The 21,934-nt window shown below is 32.7% G+C and overlaps 2 protein-coding genes across 2 annotated transcripts; one reads left to right on the top strand and one right to left on the bottom strand.

Annotated features, from left to right (window-relative positions):
* The first annotated feature begins 348 nt into the window (after positions 1-348).
* LOC132731871 (netrin receptor UNC5B-a-like) lies at positions 349-12,816 on the top strand. The gene is made up of 4 exons (XM_060718170.1): positions 349-437; positions 8,928-10,229; positions 10,785-10,927; positions 11,233-12,816. The coding sequence occupies exons 2-4, from the start codon at positions 9,159-9,161 to the stop codon at positions 12,227-12,229; spliced, it is 2,211 nt and encodes a 736-aa protein (XP_060574153.1). The 5' UTR covers positions 349-437; positions 8,928-9,158; the 3' UTR covers positions 12,230-12,816.
* Positions 12,817-18,307: 5,491 nt separating this feature from the next.
* On the bottom strand, positions 18,308-21,188 carry LOC132731872 (retinitis pigmentosa 1-like 1 protein). The gene is made up of 3 exons (XM_060718171.1): positions 20,621-21,188; positions 19,075-19,811; positions 18,308-18,861 (listed from the first exon to the last, which is right to left on the bottom strand). The coding sequence occupies exons 1-3, from the start codon at positions 21,126-21,128 to the stop codon at positions 18,856-18,858; spliced, it is 1,251 nt and encodes a 416-aa protein (XP_060574154.1). The 5' UTR covers positions 21,129-21,188; the 3' UTR covers positions 18,308-18,855.
* Between the last annotated feature and the right edge of the window lie 746 nt (positions 21,189-21,934).

Genomic DNA, 21,934 nt, shown 5'->3' with positions numbered 1-21,934 from the left:
CCCTTATGGTGATAATTAGCGTAAAGCATGCCAATTTTTAATATCTTTACTTGTCTGAAATTCTTAGTACATTTTTTTTTCAAGTTTGATTTTCTTAAAGTATTTTGGATCTGAAGAAGCGCAAAGTGTTAAGCTAGCATTTGTTTGTAGGAAATCTTCGGTCTTTTTCATGTATATTACAATGAGGTACCGTGAAGAACACGCTTAGTGTGAAAATAACATGCTTCAACTTAAACTCAATTTCAAAGCGTTATATCCACTGTGTTGTTATTGGAGATGAACTATACGTCGTACAATACTATGTACCCTATGTATACTTGGGCCGGGTACAATAAAGATTTGATATTTGGGTACCAACCTGATAAGATACCGTTTGTATAAAACTAGGAAGAAATTAATGTTTAAAACTGTAAATGCAGGATATAACACTGTCAAATGTAAGCGCTACTTTTACGTAAAATTCTTAAATTATACATGTATAATTATTAATTGTAGACAGGTATATATTATTGTCGTTGAAGTGTATAAAGCTATTTGCCTGTTGTTTGTAAAATTGTTGTTTGAATTTTTAAAAAATAATACTTCTAATATACTTTTAGAGTGATACTTTTGTATTTTTCGTATACTTGTACATGGATATCATTATGAGCGAATGGCACATCTACGAAATCATCGCTACCCTTATTTAAATAGCAGCAAAATATTTTGTTCCGACGTACCCTTTACAGTATTCATGTTCAATGTTTCATGTTTAATAATTAGCAGAAACATTACAAACATTATATATGTTACATAATTGACCAAACGATTGTGGAAATAACAAAATTTTACCGTCTATAAGTTTTATAAAAAATGTTTCAACAAATATAGCTTTATACCCTTTAATGTGAATTTGATGAAATTTTATGCTTGTTAAAAAATTCAAGACCATTTTTTTATTTGTAGAATTGATTTGTAAACATGTCTGTGATTTTTTTTCCCAACATTAACATACACGTACTTGATAAATGGATTGATGGATTGATTGATTAATTGATTGATTGATAATAGTATATAACATTAAAAACATTTGGTTTCAATTTTATTATAATTTTTTAAACAGAGTTGAAAGAAAGAGAATGTTTATGATTATGATATTCTAATGATATCTACATATATTGAACGCTGTATTGTTTTACTTGTCAAATGTCTGATATAAGACACGAGAAGGACACCGTAGGTCCTCTTCCGCTAGAAAACTTGGCAGTCGCCATATAGTATATAATTAAAGTGCAGGTGTGACTAAGAATCCACTTATAATACTTTTAAAGGCCCATTAAGCCCTACATCTTATTTTATTCTAAGCTTTAGTTCTGGTCATTATTCAAAAGTTCTACAATTGACACTTTTACTGTGTGCTTTGAAGTAGTTACAATGGATTAAATTGTTTTCTGGTCAAAATACTCTTTATTTACATCTTGCTCCTTTTGTGACAAATAATTTCGTATTCATCGCTATTTTTTTCAGGTGATTAAACTGCACTATCATTTAAATGTTATGAAAAACAATGTCGTTTCTGACGCATAGTGTGCCTTTAACAAATTACTCAGCTCTGATAGAGTTGTGACCGTTTATATAATCTGTGTATTCAGCTTTTGTATATGCACTGCTTATAAGTTAAATAAATTCATAAATTCACGTGAGATAAGTAAGATATCATTATAGGGGGTCTCTTCAATGTAACAAAATAAATCATCTTTATTTACACACTTGTATATAATCAACTGAATGAACTGCATTTTTGTGGACAAAATAAAACAAAACACTTATTTCATACTGTTTATTTTAATTAGGCAAATAAATCTCTCAACATTTCATTGGTTGACACGCTTTTGCGTTCCACTCACCGACGTAGAAATAGGGCAAAATACTTAGAAACAAACGGCGGACATCTTCCTTTTTGTAGTCGTTTTAGCAGTCATATTTAGAAAACAACATTTTGAACAACTATTGTTTACTAACAATATTGCTTTTGTTATATACATATTGAGAATAAATTTAAAGAGGTTATCTTAAATAATGTTAAATTATGTAACTTATCTGCTTAATTTTCTGAAAAAGGCACTTAGAAATTAAACTTACTGCGAGTTTGATATCTGGGATTGCGTTATCTGTTGACCTTATTTGACATCTGGATTTTTTTATAAGGAAAGTTATACAAAACACGTGTTCCTGAATAAAAAAGATAGGTATTTAGGCAACATTTTTGGATGCGCCAATCTGACGGGTTTTCTGTAAACTTGTATTCCTGCGAGTACGTACAGCTTTAATATTCTTACAGTAACAGGGTTATAACCTGATTATGCTAAAATCTTACAGCAGTAACAATTGCAATATTGCTATCGTTTTCTGTACGAAATCTGCTATGGTCATAGTATAATTATTTGTTTTGGTCGTCAGACCAAACAAATAATGGTAGCGAAATTTCAGACCCTGATGCTGTTAATTGCAAATGCCGAAAGTAGTCCGCTTTTTTGAAGCGGTTACTTCCCTTTATATGTACACTAACCCCGAAAAATTTAGGGGAGATCACTGCGTAAAGATTGTCAAATGACAGGCGCATTAATTTTCAAGCATTTTAGTTCACGAATGGTCGAAGATTTCTAATATTGCTTTATTCTTTATAGATATACATGCTTATAGTAAGCTCCATTATTATTTACATCTGTGTTAAACAACAGGTTAAGCGTCGAAATAATAAGAGTTACAAACCCTAATTTAGAATAATATAGTTTTTCTTCATGCCGTAAACATATAACTTCACCGTGGCCGAGGGGTTTGCACGCACGCTGGTCTGGAGTTCAAATCCCAGTTAAGGCAACTCATTTTTGTAAAAATTGTTTAAGTCAAATAAACATTGAATTGAATATCAGTGTTGCAATAAGCCTTATAGTCAATTTACTTCCGTTAAAACACTGGAAAGCATTGGTGGCACTATACAAAAACAAATTGTTTTATAATCTCACAACCTTCACATTTCTGACATTCTGAGACCCAAACAAATTCAGCGCCTTCTGTGCTTTGATTTTTACAATAGCTTTAGCTCTTAAATTTGGTTTGCTATTGCTAATCATGGTCATGCAACTACATAATTAGATTAAGAAGCAGACGCTTGTTTGGTTGAGTCTATTATGTTTTGTTTAGCGGGTGAGTTGATATACACAAATTAACAATTTATATGCATTTATTTTTTTCCAATGATTGTTATTATCTTAAATGCTTCTGGGATTGTTGTTTTATCAATCCATTTGTAAATAAGATTGTTATTTGTCTATTAACGGAATAATTTTAATGAACACGAAATTAGTTTACACCTACATGTGTATTGATAACGTGATGGTTTAAGCCAATGAAAACACATCAATATTATTACAATCAGGCAGAGAAAAAGAGTAAATCGATAATCTTTATGTAGCAAACAAACTTTGAATTGCAAGTATTTTTTCATATCTTTTCGGCAGGATAAACTGTCCGAGGTGGGCCAGGCATTTTCGTATCGTAAAATGGCTGCCATTTACAGTATCGAGTGATTATCCCAAGCACCACCGCGACTTAGCGAGGGAATTATAAATATAGAGCTAATCTCGGCGCGTCGAATAGGATGGAAATACCTTTTTCATATTTTATTGTAATAAATATTTACAAACTGTGTCTTTCGTTTTTTTTCATCAGTATTAAAGCAGTAACAATTGCAATATTGCTATCGTTTTTATTACCTCTTTTTTATGCCAAAATATTCAAGCAGTAACAATTGCAATATTGCTATCGTTTTTATTACCTCTTTTTTTATGCCAAAATATAAAAGCAGTCTGATCAGGATCCATGCTGTTCGCTATCAGTTTCTCTACTTGTAATAGGGTTGGTAAGCGAACAGCATGGACCCTGATCAGACTGTGCGGATGCGCAGGCTGGTCTGGATCCATGCTGGTCGCAAACCCATTATATTGGTTTTGTCGTGACGCGGCTCAAATATCGCCACCTAAGAAGTAAAAGGTCGTAAGTGAATTTTTCATAATTTTCAGGAACAGAATTTAAAGGTTTATACCTGTCTAAAAAATCAAAACTTGAATTCAGAGAAAACCAATTATTCTTATGTTAGATGTTATTATATCATCTTTATATTCTTATATACAAACATACAAAATATCTAATCAATCAATCAATCAATCAATCAATATCATCACTACTGTACATACGCCCTTTTTCTCCTACTACGTTTTGCTAAAGACATTAGAATGAAAAGGTTGCATATGGCAAATATGACCTTCTGCCGCCAAGGGATTTCAAGTTAATAGAATAACTGTTCATTCATATAAGGTAGTATTTGACAAATACTACCCTTTCATTCTTAACAAATACACAAAACTTACACATACTTAGGGTGACATATGACACATCTGACCTTTTACCACTTACTTTTATCTGAAATCGTGCACATTCACAATAAAATTGAAAACAATTATTCCTTTTGAAATACAATGTACATTGAATATAACTGTTCTTCATATATGTATTGAGAATAATGGGTCACAATTACTAAAATGGCATTAACAGTCCTGTAAAGCGATGGAATAAAATTATATAACCGTTTGAAAGTGTTCAAGTATTAAATGATAAATACAAGTTTTCAAGAGTAACAAAAATAAAACTTTTACAGTTCCGCCATCATATCGTCACATAATAACGATTGTCTGTTTTAAGATGCCATCCTAATACATCCCAAATTTTAAACATAAAATCAATCAGAGATTTTTTTCACTTAAATTTCTATATATGTATAAAACACATACTTTTTAATTCGTCTGTAACAATGTTAGCAGTTATTGTAAATTGTTCACCAATTCTAATATTCTTCATCTTCATACTCTGAATTTTCAGAAAGGAAGTCTTTGTTGCTTTTGTTTGTTGGTAAGCTAGCAAAATATGAGTGGAACTCTTCGGAAATAATGTCTTTCGTGCAAAGAAATTCTCACATAATATCTTTTTATATTTCGGTTCTTTTACCGGGACATATCCTTTTGAACTACACCAATCCTTGTAGAGTTGCCACTTACGCTTTATGCTCAAATCATCGGCTACATATTGTTTCTTAGAACTTTTTCTAGCGTAGTGAGATTCCATAGTAGAAAAAAAATTTATATGTTCGTACACGAATTTCACTCTTGTATCATTGATTTTTGTACTGGGTGTGTGCCTACCCCTCAAATCTGTTCCTTGAAATGTACCATTTGTTTTTCTTTTAAGAGTGTACCGTATTAGCTTCTCACCAATATCGAGAGTTTTAAGCAAACACGGATGCTTTCTTCTCTTTTGAAAAAAACTGTATTTCAACGATACCTTTCTTTTACTTTTAGTGCTTCTAACCGGGTCGCTTTTCGATACAACAACGCATATAAAACAACGATCAAATATTTTGCAAAGAATTATTGAAATTGTACAAACCTGATTTTTTTTCATCCATGATTCCTTCTTGTAAACATAAACAAATGAACGTGGAAAATTTATGATATTAGTGAAATTCTTATGTTATCACAAACAATTCTGCTGTATTGAAATGATATGTTCTATAATCTATAAAACTGCTAATTTGTTCAGATAAAGGGGGCATTAGTTTCACATTGAGTGTTTTGCTTGGAAGGAAAAAGGCGTAATTGGCAAATACTACCTTATACGTCAGTTTTCGCATACGTTTTGCAAAAAAAGTTGAGAATGAAATGGGCATATTTGTCAAATCTGCCCTTTTACCGTTAATTTAGTTTCACTTAAGACCCTTTACCGCTCATTAAAATTTTAAAATAGTTGTTATGGCCTTTGATTTCAAGTCAATAAATGGAATATAGCCAAGATATTTTTACAGAATATGCACATTGCTATGTGTATCAACGAACTGTTTTAAATTAAATCTGATTTTCGGCAAAAATGTTCGTTACGACCTTTTACCACTCACTCTTCAGTATTTTTCACGGCTTCATGCTGAAATCACGTGCATTTAAGAGAAGATATTTTAAACAATATTTTGATTTCATTTCATTTGTAATTTGAGACATGAGTCACATGAATAAATAGAGTTTTTTCTTTTAAATCCAGGACATTGCACGTTCTCACCTTCCACAAAAATAATATGTTTTTAAGGAGTTTTTTAAGGAAAATACCTCCGCTCAACACAAATTGTGGTAACTTGAAATTATGTTCTTCAAAAAATCTGATCACATAGTATAGCGATATTGAACAAGAGATCTAAAGTAAAACAAGAAACTTCAATATAGCTTCTGTTTTTATACATAAGATTTTAGTATTATAGAAATGATAACAAAATTTTATTATTTTATGTAAAGAATATACTTTCTGAAAGCATTTCTTTTTTATTTGAAATACATAAATATTATCATGAGTGTATTCTAGGTACTAGGGATAGCTTGCACTTTCCTGTCCATGAATAGGCTTAATCAAACCGAGCCAGCAACATTTTCAATTTTGCCGTTTTAGGAGTTCTTTATTGATTCTTTTTTCTCTATTCCAAAAAAAGCTAACAATTTTCATTTTGCCTATACTTGTATAGAAAACGAATAAAAATGGTAGCATGAACATGTATGTTCGTCAATTTGAAAATCGTACAATGTAAGGTAATAAAAAAGAATAAAGTATTCTAATTTGTAATTTTAATTATCTTTCGTTTACAATCGTTTGTATTTTTCATTATTCAACGTCTACCAATTTAATTGGACTAAAGGCATTTTAATTGTGTTTTAAACAATATACCCGAAAAATCGTTCAATCATTCATTCATTCATTCATTCATTCATTGACTGACTGACTGACTGACTGACTGACTGACTGACTGACTGACTGACTGACTCACTCACTCACTCACTCACTCATTCACTCATTCATTCATTCATTCATTCATTCATTCATTCATTCATTCATTCATTCATTTCTAATCAATGTACAATTATGCATTGTCTCATCAATGTACACTATATATATATACATACATGCATCACAGGTGTATATATACACATATTTTTATTTGTACATACAACCTAGATTGTTCACTCAAGTTAGAACAATAATAAACTAAATAACACTAATATGTGCAAGTGCACGTTAATGAAAAGTAGTTAAAACATTTTATCAAGAACATAAAAATTACATGATCATATTTAAATATCCAGTATCTTTAATATAATTAACCACAATCCAAATCCCTTAAGATATTATACAAGAAGCTAGTATCATTATTATCAATTCAACACATGCATGCTTCACTGATCTTCTTTGATACTTTACCTTTTCAAATCTTTTAACGCTTTAAAATGACTTGAATTTCTCTTACGTAATTTATGTTACTTATCACTTATAATTGCACAATGTTTATACATAGATGTCTGCTTTCTTATGAAATAATGCACAGGGTGGGATCTATCCTATTGTACCAGTATAAATCGCTATGAATCTATTTCTTTAATGCCAATCAAAAGTAAAATCTGTGTATGAAATACAAGGTAATCATTTTCACTTAAAAGCACATTATGCCCCAGAAACTTCAAAAAGGTCTTCAAAAAGGGCAAACATGAATTTTATAATGTTTAAATAATAGTTTTTAGAGAATGTTAGATGCTTGATACCTGAAGAAAGAATCGATAAATGTGAAATAATTTGTCACAAAGTAGGAAAATGTGAACAAAGTACACATGTAGTATTTTGACTTCCATACAAAATACTTATTCACTATAAATTGTTCTTATTGCCCAAAAGAAAACAAATGAAAGATGGGTCAGATGATTGTCAATGAATAACTTTTTGGATACTATAAAGTACACCAAAATTAAAATGCTTTTGAGAAATAAAAATCTGAGACATAATGGCATTTAAACAGTCAGTTGAGCATTAGTAAATCAGTTAAATGAACGAAGCAGTACTAAATACCAGTACCCGAGAAAATTGCAGACTCGGTTTTGATTTAGTGTGTACATGAGGGATAATGAAAAAAAAATGCATCACCCTCACCGACTTGAGCGATACTCATTTTTTCAACACTTAAAAAATGCTGGAATCAATTATCCCGAAGGACCTGAAAAATATACCAACACAGAAGTACGGAGCGTCAAGTGATCACGTGGTAAAGACTTATTCACAAATATGTTCAAGTTCATGATTTTAGTTATTTTTTGCCATTATGTGGTTTTATCTACTTGATAACGTGAATAAGGCTCTATCTTAGGTCAATATTTACAATCGGGGTTGTAATCGGGCCAGAGTTCAAAAACTCGATTTTTACTTCCTTTTACCTGATGACATACGTCATCAATCTTGTTGATGTGTGTCAACCTAAACACAACTTATTCAGACCAAAAGATTTACCTCACTTGGTGAAAAATTAGAGATTTAAATCATGTTGATTTTTAGATCAGCTAACAAAATATTTAGGTATTTTTTCATAGGACATGTACTTCTTTGTAGATAAATCCTCACGAAAAAGAGACCTGAGTCTGCATTTTTCACTATAAAACTTTGTTTGCCATTGTTCTTAAAAGATATTCCCTGTTCCAGATTTTATTACTGATCGCAAATCGTTTTTGATTACATTTAATGCTTAAATCGTCATCACAGTAATTTATTTTGACGATATTTTAATGCATGTACATAAAAGTGAATAGAAGAAGATTTTTTAATCTATTAGTTAATTAAATTATTTATTTATCTATCTATCTGGGTTTAATGGTATCTCTCAAATTTCAAAATCAAGTTTCTTTATTTACAATTCATATCAACAAATATATTATATCCGGTTAAAGCATGTACACTAGTGCCTGACACGACCTACCTCCCAATGAATCATTTGATATAAATTTGAAACTGTTATCTCATTTTGTATATATTTTCAGCTTCAAAATTTATTTTAACCAGTACCAAAATTGAACCGACACCATTCGCCATCACTAGTGTCAACCTGAAAGAGATGTTTTCATAGAGATGTATAAATAATGATACATGTTGTGCCGAGTAGCAAAGATATTGAAAAGGAAAAAAAAACAATGACGTGAGAATTATATAACAAGAGGATTTGCATTGAATAGTTTGTCTAGTTTTGATGCAGATAGCTTTTTCTCAAAAGGATGTCCACAGAGAAACATAGAGGATTGGAAGACAACTTAAATAGGTCAAATAATAAAGAGTATAATGAAGGACGTAATTGGTCATCTGAACATATACTAGTTTTAGTAACAGCTGTAGTCGTAACACTTCTGCTAGTCATTGTGTTACTGTTTTTGTATAAGAAATGTAGAAAAAGAAACAATAGGAATGAATGTTGCGACCGTCGTAATGGTTACACTCAGGGTAGACAACCGTATACTAACGGTTTTATTACGACTCATGGAATTCAGTGTGGAGTTCACTCCCCTCCAGCATATGATCATGATAATTACATTCCGCGCAATGTGATACCCACAGCTGCACAAAATGAAACACAAAATGACGGAGACTTTACATATAATAACTCTGGTCTTTCTGGTGCTCAGAGACAAAATCAGTATTTATTCAGATCAATGCCTGTAGTTAATCCTGCTTATTCGGAGTCGCTGATAAACTCGGACAATGAATCTATTACAGATGATCCATTGAGAGATTTGTATACGGAGACAGAAAGAAGTTTCACACAAACAGTGTGTGGAAAATTGTTAGTAAGCATAGCGCGCAGCATTGGGCACAAAGGTGGTGTTCTTTATTTAGATAACATGGGCATATCGTTACATATTCCAGAAGGTGCAGTGAAACGTGGCGATACTAAATTAGTGGTACTTGTGCTTAATTGGGACCTTTCCGATAATCCTGAAATGAAGAAAGAACAAAGCCTTGTAAGTCCTGTAGTCTACGTTGGTCCTCATGGATTAAAACTTGAGAAACCCTGCACATTAATATTCCGCCATTGTGCCTATAATCGAAACCAAATTCGTGTCATGCGTAGTGAAACTGAACTTACTCATCAGAAAACATGGAAAGAGGTTTGCAACCAGGGCGATAACTCAGGGATATGTTACCTTACTCCAGACGAATGCCAGTTGAACATAGAAACATTTACCCTGTATACGTGTATACAGACACCAGTAGAAAATATGATCGGTAAAAAATGGCTACAGATTGCGGTGTTTGCCTGTCCGCTACGAAACGAGATAAATCATCATCAGGTATTTACAACATTTATTATGAACATATCGTAATTACATCAGGTATTTTTGCCGTCTTACTGATCTCAAAGATTAAAGATGAAGTACTAAATTAATACAGGTAAGTTTCTCAGTTTTTTATGGAATAGGCCACCTGCGAAATCAATGACATGTTTGATGATGGCCATCGAGTATTGATATGAACCAACTTTGGGACATTCTTATCTGAGTGTTGTTGTAATACGAGTATAAATACTTTTATTTTATGAGTATAGTGACTACAAATTTAACTATCTATTCAAATGTATATAGCTTGTCAACAATAGATCAACAAACATAGTTTCGTTAAAATGCCTTTGTAAAAGATCTTGTTATCTGGATATGGACCACGCTGTCTGGGGTTAAATGTTTTGAAACATCTGAAGATATAATTATCCGTATTATTTTCTTTCTTATCCGTAACTTGTAAATTATCAAATGTGGAATGTTTTCACAAGTTATGACTAAACATGCTGCTTTTAAAACTGAAAACAATTTAACTTATGTTCATACTTTAAACAATTCTTTATCTTCTAGGTTCGGTTGTACTTTTTGAATAAGACAAACTGTGCTTTGCAATGGGCGATCCAAAACGAAGCTAAATTTGGCGGGAAACTTATATGTCCGGAAAAAGTGTTTCTCTTCGATGGAAATGAACACGACATGTTTACTGAAACAAAGTAGGTCAACATTTTTGCTGAAAAATAAAACACTCCTCTTGGCATTGTTATTTTTTATTTTATTTCGTGGCACCACTTCCTATATACTTCAACAATATTTCAATGTAAAATGTATAAGTATCACATATGCACTATTATAGACTTCAAGATGATATTATGAAAATGTATTTGCATGTCCTTTGTCCAAAACTAAATGTCATTAATCAGTATAAAAATCAACATAAATATGGAATAATATAAAATATGTATTTAGAGTCCCTTAATTCCCTTTTTTCTTCATTTTTGGTATAAATTTTCTGTTTCAGGTATATGTCGGATGGTTGGGAATTGGTAGACCCTGAAACAAGTGAGAAAATTTCCTTCATCAAAATTTGGCATGGCCAATGTCCATACGTATCTGTTTGCTTTCGGCGGTCAGCAAATCAAATAGCAACACCAACATCACTAGCTATAGAAATGAGTTTACATGTATTTACATTTCAGCAAACCCTCACAGAAAACGGCGAGAAAATATTTATTCAATTATTTGAAGATGATAACACACCGTTCTCAGGGAAAGAAATCCGATGCAATCACCATATACAAATTCAAATAAACAATATTAAAGACAATAATTGTGAAACGAGTAGGTTTGATAAGACTATCCAAAATAGAACAGTCACGGGCAGGCAACTAGCTTTGACTGGAAGAAATTCGCCGTCAAATGTGTCTGAACAGAGTTTAAATAGAAATGCTGTAATGGATTCCAATAACCTCAAGTTTGTTATAAATAATAAATTTTCTTCTTGGTCAGGGTCAGATTATCGTAGTAGGATGATATCGGAAGTAACTGAGCCGCGTCTGTTTCCACATACTTTAAGGAATCGCTTGGTGTTACTCTTGGATCCACCTAAATGTCCGTTTGGGCAGGACTGGAAAGATTTAGCTTCAAAGTTAGGCATGGATACATGTATACCTAAACTTCAAACGCTTGAACATCCCACTTCTGTGCTACTTAATGTTTTAGAGAATCAGGGCAAATCGTACTCAGAAGTTCTGTCTTTATTTAGAGAAATTGATCGCATGGATTGTGTGGAGGAAGTTAGGAAATATTATGAGACGGAAAAGGCGAAAGTGAATACTAATGTACGTGAACCATCCGAAAATACATTTGAAGGAAACGTCCGAAACGAAAGTCACCTCAGATCAGGCGTTTCTATGACAACTGGAAGTTATGTCGCCGATAATTTGTCCGCCCTGTTTACTAATCAAAGTAATAGCAGTGCAACAATAAGCAAAAGGACGCTGTATGATTCAACGTAAGACGAACATGCAAATGTAAAAACTGATAATTACATGTCAGATACAGTGTACTGCATCTTGCTGTTTATGTAAATTATTGATATAATGCTATTTATTTTTAGCGGGATGGAGATTGGTTTGGGGTTAGAGGTTTCATGAACAACAATTCTAAACTCTTTAAAGATCCTGTATCTCATTTTTTTATGGTTTCATATCATAAATCTGATAGTCAAATGAAGATTTTACAATATAGTAAGCTCAGAAATGCATTATTTGCAAAGACATTACCGAATTTACACTTCATGTAAATAGAAAATATATAATAAATATAATAAAGTCTAAGTAAGAAATGAATATATAGATTTTAATGATTACTTATAATGAATAAAAACATTTGCAGGACATATTTAACAAATATATCTTTGGATGTTTGGATGTTTGGAAATTGTTTTAGAAAGAATAATTATATACATATATATAAAATCGTTACATCCTTAATTACAACATACAGGATCTTTAAACAATTTTTGAGGAGGGCAACCTAAAAAAATTATTGTGAAAAAAGATCTTTTGTCAAAGCCAATCCAACATTTATTGAAGGCTTTGACTTCTGTCTAACTCTAAAGCAGTAACTGAGTCTAGGGGTCGCTGGTTCGATCTTCGGACAAGGTGAAATTTCTGTGACTATTGATTTCGATCATTGAATTTATTGATCATTTGTCTCTTATCACTTATTTTGAAACATTGGTCAACTGCGGTAAAGCTGGTAATTACTGGTTAGTTATCCAGGACGACTTACCGCCGAGATATAGGTATATATCCTAAATTATAATATTATAGTTGGTGTCAATATAAACAAACATACACAAATAACATATTTCATTTATTTTGATGAAAATATAAGTGAAATTTATTTTTACTTAAAAACAAAGGAAACTTTTTAAATGTAACTAAGATGATTTGATTATACATACTGGGCTCATTTTAAGTATATTGGGTTGTTTGTAAAACGTTCGATAATCTCCTGGTAGAACAGGAGTAGATAAAGGTATTGTGAAAAACGCAACAAGTGATAAATTACGTTAAAATGTGCCAATTTTTCAAGTTCTTTATCTTGACCCCATTTATTTTAGATATACATGTTTTAATAGCAAAGTTTTTTCACTAACTTGTATGTCTATTTTGTTATTCAGAATGATTGTAAAACAATCAATACTGTATTCAGAAATATTTATACTGAAAACTTTTTGAAAAACCTATTGGGAATGCAAATCTTAGAATCTTAATAATTACAAAATGTTATTCTATATATAAAGGATGTTGCCAACTGTTCCATAATATTTCAAACGACTATGTTAAACATTTAAAAGATACTGTGATGCAAGTTCTAAACCGGTTGTTCAATGTAATATTTATTCAACATGTGTCTTAAACTGTTTTATTTATCCTATTTACAACAAAAGGCGATATGATTATAGAGGCGTTACTACAGTAAGCTGTTTCGGAAATCTTAATAGAAGGTTAAATACTTACGTCAAATTACTAGAGTCTATGCATCTGGTGAGACGGTTTTGGCCCATTATGTTGCTTTTAAGGTTGTAACACCCAAGGTTAGCCAAAATCATCTTTCCTGTTTGGGCGCCATATGGCCTTTACTGTGTTGCGGCGCCGTAAAACCGAACTATCCAATTATATGGTGTAGAATCTAGGGAGTTTATAAAGCAATGTCAGTTGAAATATCTATAAATATTGTTGTGTTAAAAATATACTCATCATTGAGTGTTTTGGTGAACTTAGAGCATTGTATCTTGATTTAGTTATAAAAAATTGTACAATGTAGTTTACAGTTTTTTACCTGCCAAAATAAAAGAAAATAGAGAAATATTATGTACAGACATAGTACGTTATTATCTTAATGGTCAAAGTGTCACCACAGATATCTTAGGTTACAAATTCATTACAAGAGTAGGGTTTTATCGAATACTTCTAAAAAGTATCCCGTTTTGTCACCAATAGTATTAAGTATTAAGAATGGAAATAAAAATAACTGTATGCAAAACTGGAATGAGCAGCTAAGCAACTCTGGTAAATGTGCATTCTATAGGATATTGAAGACAAATTTTTGAAATATAAAGTTATTTTAAGTTTATTACCAAAATATCCGCCATGTATTTATGCCATTTTAAGCGTAGTAGTCATTTACTGTATTTACTATATAAGCTTGCTACTGAAACAGGATGATTTACTAATATTGCTCATAGTTGACAGTTTTGTGATTTGTGTAATGATAACTTCTTGGATGATGATTTTCATTGAAACAAAAGTGCCATACAGTAGTTGCTTTATATTCAATCTTCCATTTCTGGATTTTTTTCTAGTCTGTTTTACACTGTGTTTGTCTAAATTTATCCACAGGTCTAGAAGTTTTGTTGACGACCAACTCTTATGTATATTGTTTTATGAGTTATCCTTGTGTATAAAGTTATGTGTATGTTAAAGGAATCCACTGAGATTTTTTGGCATGACAAGACTAGAAATATTTTTTTCCAGATTTGTAAACATTTTGATGTAGGTCTGTACCAATAACTTGTGTGCAAATTTTCAGATCATTCCCTCATCCAGTTTTCCCGGTATGATCATTTTTATTGTCCAAAATGACCTAAAAATTAAAAGCGTTGCAACGCTTTTCACCCACATTGGGTTAAGAATCGCACCAAAAATCTATTATAAATTTTATTCTGAGAATATTTGTTTATGATCCTTTGCAAATGTTTTCATTTTACGTATTGCACATGATCTTATTTAGAATTTCAAATTTTATGTTTTTAGACCTTTAGAGCTTAGTGGAGCTCTGTAGGAGCACATTTGTCTCGGAGCACATTTGTCTCACAAAGTGTGACCGATGTGTTCGTAAACATTCATATTTGCGACAAATTGGAAATGAGACAGATGTGTTCGACACACAATAGAAAGGACACTCGAAGCACATTTGTCTCACATTTTCCCATAAAATTCTTAAAAGGTAATGATTTTGCCCATCTGTATACCGGCTACCAGCCATTATTCTGTATTTATAATACCGTTTTGTGGTCACTTCCGGTCAGTCAAAAATGCATAGGAGTCATATATTAAATTATAAAGAATATACCTGTTCTAAATGTCACAATGAAAATTTTTACAAGTGCAATATCCAGAACCTAAACACATATGCAGCAATTCTGTTCTTATCGTTATTATTTGTGATACGTTTATTTTTCAATGCTTAAAGTTTTATAAATGATTTATGGCACTAGAATTATTCTTAGTAAAAACTAGGTAGTATCTACGATGACATAAATCTTAGTAAAAACTAGGTAGTATATACGATGGCATAAAGGGGACATAGAATTTTCTTATTTGTTACGTGCGCACACGATAGCTTTTACGTGGCCACGCGATACTATTACGTGCGCACGCGATAGCAATTGCATGTGCATGCGGATATGTATTCCGCATTCGGACCCTGACCGGGATCCTCGAATGAATAGTTCGTCGCCCCGTGTATGTGTCGAGAGTCTACAGTGGTAAGGGGCAAGTGGGTTTTTTTTTAAATCACTCGGCCACGGAGGTCCTTAAATGATCTATAACAGAAAATAAGAAGACCATTACACACTATTTTGTTTTCATCAGAAATATATGTATTAAAAAATCGTCATTCTTTCAGATCCGCCATTGAATAAGCACTTAAAACATGCATGAGTTCCTGAAATAATCCGGGCTATGCCATAATTATGGAATATCGGGCCACTCAGAATCGAGCAAGACGCGACATTCCGATGAGACACGAAGCCAGGCACGATTTTGTAACACGAGATCTCGCAATGTCAAAGTATCCCTTTTCACGAGATTAAGAAATGAATCAATTTTTACTTCTTTAGATAGGGAAAGTATGAATTTATTAATATTCAAATAATGATTTCTGAGGAAGTTAGATGCTTGTAACCCAAAGAAATGCGCAATAAATGTAAAATAATGCGGCATGAAAGTAGAAAAATGTAAACAAAGTAGTATTTTGACTTCAGTACAGAATTCTAAATCACTTTCAATACAAACTGCAAAAAATCAGCAGATGAAAAAAATGCTTCATGTAATTAGCTAATGAGTAACTTTTTGGAGCTATAAAAGTATACCAAAAATAAAAAGCTTTTGAAAAATACAAATAATAGCATTTCTCTATCATAATGGGCCTTTAAGTGATTTTATGTAGACTATAAAGGGAATACTACTTAGCAGTATATGACCTGAAATCAATTTCTTGTCTCGCTTCGACGAGGGAGATGCGTAGCGAGACGCGAGATTTCGCTAGACGCGAGATTTCGGCGAGATGCGGTGTTCCGTTTGGACATAAGTAATATTTTTGTCTCCCTGAACAGCTATGCACAATGGTTCAAAAGTGAAACTGAGATGGTACGATGATTAAAACACGATGGCACGATGGTGAAATCACGATGATGCGATGACACGATAGAGAAAATAATATCGCGTTTTCATCATCATACCATCGCAGTTTCATCATACCGTACCATTGTATTTTCACCATCGTAACATCGTCTTTCACCATAGTAACATCACGTTATCATCATCGATACTTTGTTGTTTATACCATCGTACAATCGTTGTTTCACTATCGTACAATCGTTGTTTGACGTTCGTACCATTGTGTTTTCACCATTGCACCATCGCGTTTTCATCAACGTACCGTCCTGTATCGCGCTGTCACCATTGTACCTTCGTAAACGGAATTTAGTATGTTTCAGTGTACGCCTTCAGGTTAAGCCAAACATTTTTTTTAATTAGAGATATTATAATTCATAGTTCACTTTAGGTTTTCATAAAGAAAGCATAAGCAAACCTATTGATTATTACACTTCACATGTGGTGAAACGGCGAACCTCGATTCTGAAAAAAGAATTTCTGCCGTGGAGAAATATGTGACAAATAATTCATAAAAAAATTGACATGAGACAAATGTGCTTTTTTGTCCCTTAAAAACACATGAGACAAATGTGCTTTCTTGTCCCTTAAAAAACTTGTTTGGAGCACATTTGTCACACAAATGAGTTATTTGGGGTAGACATTTGAGCTCCCATTTGTCTCATGTGGGACAAATGCGACCGCATCGGTCTTACGTAAGACAAATGTGCTCAGAGACAAATGTGCTCCTACAGAGCTCCTTTAAACCGATGACCATATAGACCTAGCTATTGAATAAACTTGAAACTTGTGATGGTTGTTTAAAGTTGTTCTATTAAATGGAATATAAAGGAAAACGCCAATGAAACTTTTCCATGATATTTCTAGTTGGGTTATGTGATATTAAGGCACAACAACGGCATTTACTGTTCGTAACCCAGAAATGTTAAGGGTTAACGTCAGGACAAACAATTAAAAAAGTTTAGTTACCTTTCTAATATACAGAGCGCATTAATTTATATAGTACACGTTTGAATAAAAGCAAACTTAAAGGCAAAACTTTATGTAAATGCAAAAGAATTGCACCGGGAGAGCACAATAATCAAGTCACAACCCTGAAGGTCAGGGTCACACTCAAAGGTCCAATGTAAAAAAAACATCTATTTTTCATGTCCGCTCTATAACTTATTGACAATTCAAAGGTTTTAAACTTACTTGACACAAATGATCACCACCATGACACAAACTGCAGAGTTCAACATCCCTGTTGCTACCCCCAAGGTCAAGGTTGTATGTTCTCCATATTTTTTTTATTAATGGAAGATTTCATATAACTTGGCACAAATAATCACCATCATGAGACTATGTGATTATGATATGCATGGCATAACATCAATGTCGTGGCTGGTAAAAGGTCAAGAAGTACACATTCATGTTCACTGCGGAAGGGGATTACTGCCTTGCTCATATTTGAACACCCCTCGTACATACATGTATATATGTTGGACAACTTATAATAAAAATCACTGCTTTATACTGGTTTATAATTATGACTGGCTCTCAGGCAAAATTTACAAAGAACATCGCTACAAACACAACAAACAAACAGACAAACAAACAATAAAGAAATAAATAAACAAACGCCGATATAAATAAATTTTTATTTGATCTTTTAAGCAGATGAATGTGATTGAGATAAAAGAAAAAGAATGTGAATATTGCATTGCAGCATTTAATTTGTTTGTTTTTAATCTTCAAAAACTAGCATTGCTATATAAGATATAAAGATATAAAGAATGTTCAAATTCTTTACGCAATGTTTATATTATTTACGTATACTTTAGCATTGATTTAGTTTAAAAGAAATATATAAGCATCTAACATAATACAAAAATAAATTAGTAATCAGTAAAAACATCAATACAACGTGTTTATCTTTATTTTAAGTTGCAACGAGATTCCAATCATCGAGATCTAGTCGTTTTAAATTTAAAAGAAGTCATATATTTTTACTTCATTTGAAAGATTGACAAACATCCATTACAACGTAATCCATTGATTAGAAACATTGAAGATCGATTCCGATAGTACGAATGTCAAACCAAATTATATCTTAGTATACAGTAAAAACTCTGAAAACCGGACCATGTACATATATTATAATTCATCAAAATTTGAGCTCTCTTATGATTGTCCTATGCCTGTAAAATACAAAACATAGATTTAATTTGCAATACGGTATTGTGTATATACATGAATGTTAAAATATATAAGATTATAATTACGGCGAAAAACCAAAATTATTGTAAAAGAACAAAAGACAAAATTCCAAGCATTTACTAGTTATTAGGTGCTACATGTATTATCCAGAAATAAAATTACATTTCCAGAATATTTTGAAATTATAATCCTACCTTTAATTCTTTTAGTTTTCTGATAAGTCGTAGAAGTTCTTTGTTCTGAAGAACATTCTTTCTCTTGAATGCAGTGCTGGCTTCTCCTTCATCGTCCCCGGCACCGGTGCCACCAGACTGGTTTACTCCGCCTTCGCCATCACTCATTGGTGGACTCTTTTGCTCACCAGCACCACTGGCTGGCCTTTCAGCCGGTCCGCTTCCTGTGTTTTCTTCATCATCACCAGAAAGTTTTTGGTCATCTCCAACCACTGGCTTTCCTTCACCATTAGCATCCGCAATTTGGTTTATTTGGTTATCATCTTCAACATCATCATCGGCTGCTTGTTCTTCTACTCCTTCTGTTCCCACTACTGATTCAGTTTCTTCTTCACCGAAACTGGTGTCTGTTTGGCTTTCTTCAAGTACCTCTATTTCGCTGGAAATTTCGGGAGTCTTATCATTATTTGGCTGAAGATGTTCAGCTGCATTTTGCATTTCAGATTCTATTTCATCTAATGCCTTATCGGTTTTTTGTACATTTGTTTGTACAATTTGATCATAATCTTCTAAAGTGTCCAGAAATTTTATGAGAAAGTCTACAATATCACCTGCTTCGTTTAGTTTACCATTTCTCAATCCCTCTTTTATGATTTCCAATAGATCTTCGACATTCTCCCTGACTCCATCAAACTCATGTCTTAAGTTTTCTTCAATGTCGTATGGGATTTTATTGTCTTCATTATTACTACCAGATTCTGAAAGCATTTCAAACCTAACTAATGATTAGATATCCCAACCAATTATTAAATCATACAGTTCGATGTTTACGTTTATTTTGATGAAAATATTTATTTTACTGACAAGCAAGTGTTATCATAATCTACATAGTCTGATAAAACAAAATGATATATGTATGCAAGTTTTACAAAGCATTTTTGGATTAAGGGCTCTGGACGATAATATACATGTATTAACCTTACAATTGTCATGAACAGAACTTACCGTATTGCACAAACTTTAAGGTTTCTATTTTGATTTATTTCGTTAAATTAAAATATAATTTTGAACATATCAAAATCAAATATTTCTATTACGGTCTTGTTTTTAAACATTTTTTACAATAAAAAATCTTGGTATTTATGCAGTAGCTTTTTGAGTTTGATAACACCAACATCACGATTTGTAAGTAGAAGTGCAAACATTATTTACTTCTTTTGAATCTTTGACAAAAATTGTTTATTATATATTTGGTTAATACAGAATTTATTTTAGTTCGATTGTGTAGGAAGCTATACGACACACTTTCGAATCCGTTCCTGGAACCATCCACTACTGAGCAATGAGTGTAAAGTTTCTTGCTCAAGGAAACAACGACTTGCCCCTGACGGGGTTTGAATCCATACGGCTAGCGATCATGAGATTACTAGTCCGACGCGTTAACCACTCGGCCATGCCGCCACATAATATATTTCTGCTGTATGATTGAAATTCGCAGATTCTTAATATCTGAGGCTGCATGACTGTTTTAGGAAATTTGAAACTGAAAAAAAGAGAAATATATTACCGATCTCATTTACGCTATTTTGTTCATCTCCGAAGCCGACAGTTCCTGCAGTTTCGGAATCCTTACCACCAGCCGGAGGAGGATTGTCACTTATCTCGTCTCCCTGTTTATTTTCTCCACTCTGTTCATTTTTTGGCAAGTCAGCAATGTCACTTTTCGGCAAGTCAGCAATTTCAGTTTTTGGCAAGTCAGCATTTCCAGTTTTTGGACGGTCAGTATCTTCAGTTTTTGGCAGATCAGCATTTTCAGTTTTTGACAGATCAGCATTTTCAGTTTTTGACACGTCAGCATTTTCAGTTGGTGGAAGCTCATCATTATTTGATGACTGTTCTTGTGGTTGAAATAATGGTAAGTCATCATCATCTCTCCTGGACAAATACGTTATTAAATCATCCAGCACGCTTAGCTCCCTCTGTTTTTCTGCTTTCGATAGGGGTTTTGCATCACCATGCCGTAACACGGTTGCGAAACAAACGAGAATCGCTAGAACAGTAAACAAAAATTGCATTTTAAAAGTTGCGTGTTAAACACCCTAACAGTCGGTATCCAACTGATGAAAATTACATCAAAGCTAGATCTGTGGTAACGCATGTGAGGTTCCTACGAGTATTGTTTATAGAGTCCTCAAATATTAAAAAAATATTTATCAATACCAATACAATGTTAATCACTTCACGATATTAGTGAAAAGAAATGTACTGGAATTGCTTGTGTGTATGAATGTGACATAATAGTTTATTTGTTATTAAATGTCTAACAATTTAAATTTAACATGTTTAATTAACTAAAATGTTACATATATAATTTTGGTTTGATAAACAGTGTTTTTCTTTCGGGTCCATTCACTAATCTTGTTTCGGTTGTCCGTATATGTGACGCCTGTTATGCTCGGGGTGAATATATAACGGCTACCCTGATTCTTTCATATGCCGCTGGTGCAGCACAGAATAACCCAAGATCTACTATATTTTGTGTAAAGCGGGGGTTGACTCCCTTAAGAATACTAGTCTAGCACGATTCGACTGGGTCATGAATCGGCCTTTTATGATGCGCATTTGATTGAAGTTAAAGCTTAATGAGGGTTCATCCGCCCTTTCGGGCACAAAATGCAGCTTGCGCTGTCGAGTACGGACCCCGGACATGTCACCAGTCATGTCCTTAAAGAGTTAATTTTGAAGCACAAAGTGGTGATTATTTACCTCCATGCAATTTCCACAGAGTATTAGCCAAAGATATGAATTTTGAGCCAAAAGTAGGTCACTGTACGGCGGTCAATGAGAACGTAATTGTACAGTAACCTGTGACAATAGGAAA

This window comes from Ruditapes philippinarum, unplaced genomic scaffold (genome assembly GCF_026571515.1).
Source record: "Ruditapes philippinarum isolate M1 unplaced genomic scaffold, ASM2657151v2 ctg2672_1_1_1_1, whole genome shotgun sequence".
In the NCBI taxonomy this organism is placed as follows: domain Eukaryota; kingdom Metazoa; phylum Mollusca; class Bivalvia; order Venerida; family Veneridae; genus Ruditapes; species Ruditapes philippinarum.
The sequence above is the reverse complement of the archived record's forward strand: the minus strand, read 5'-3'. Positions and strand labels throughout refer to the sequence as shown.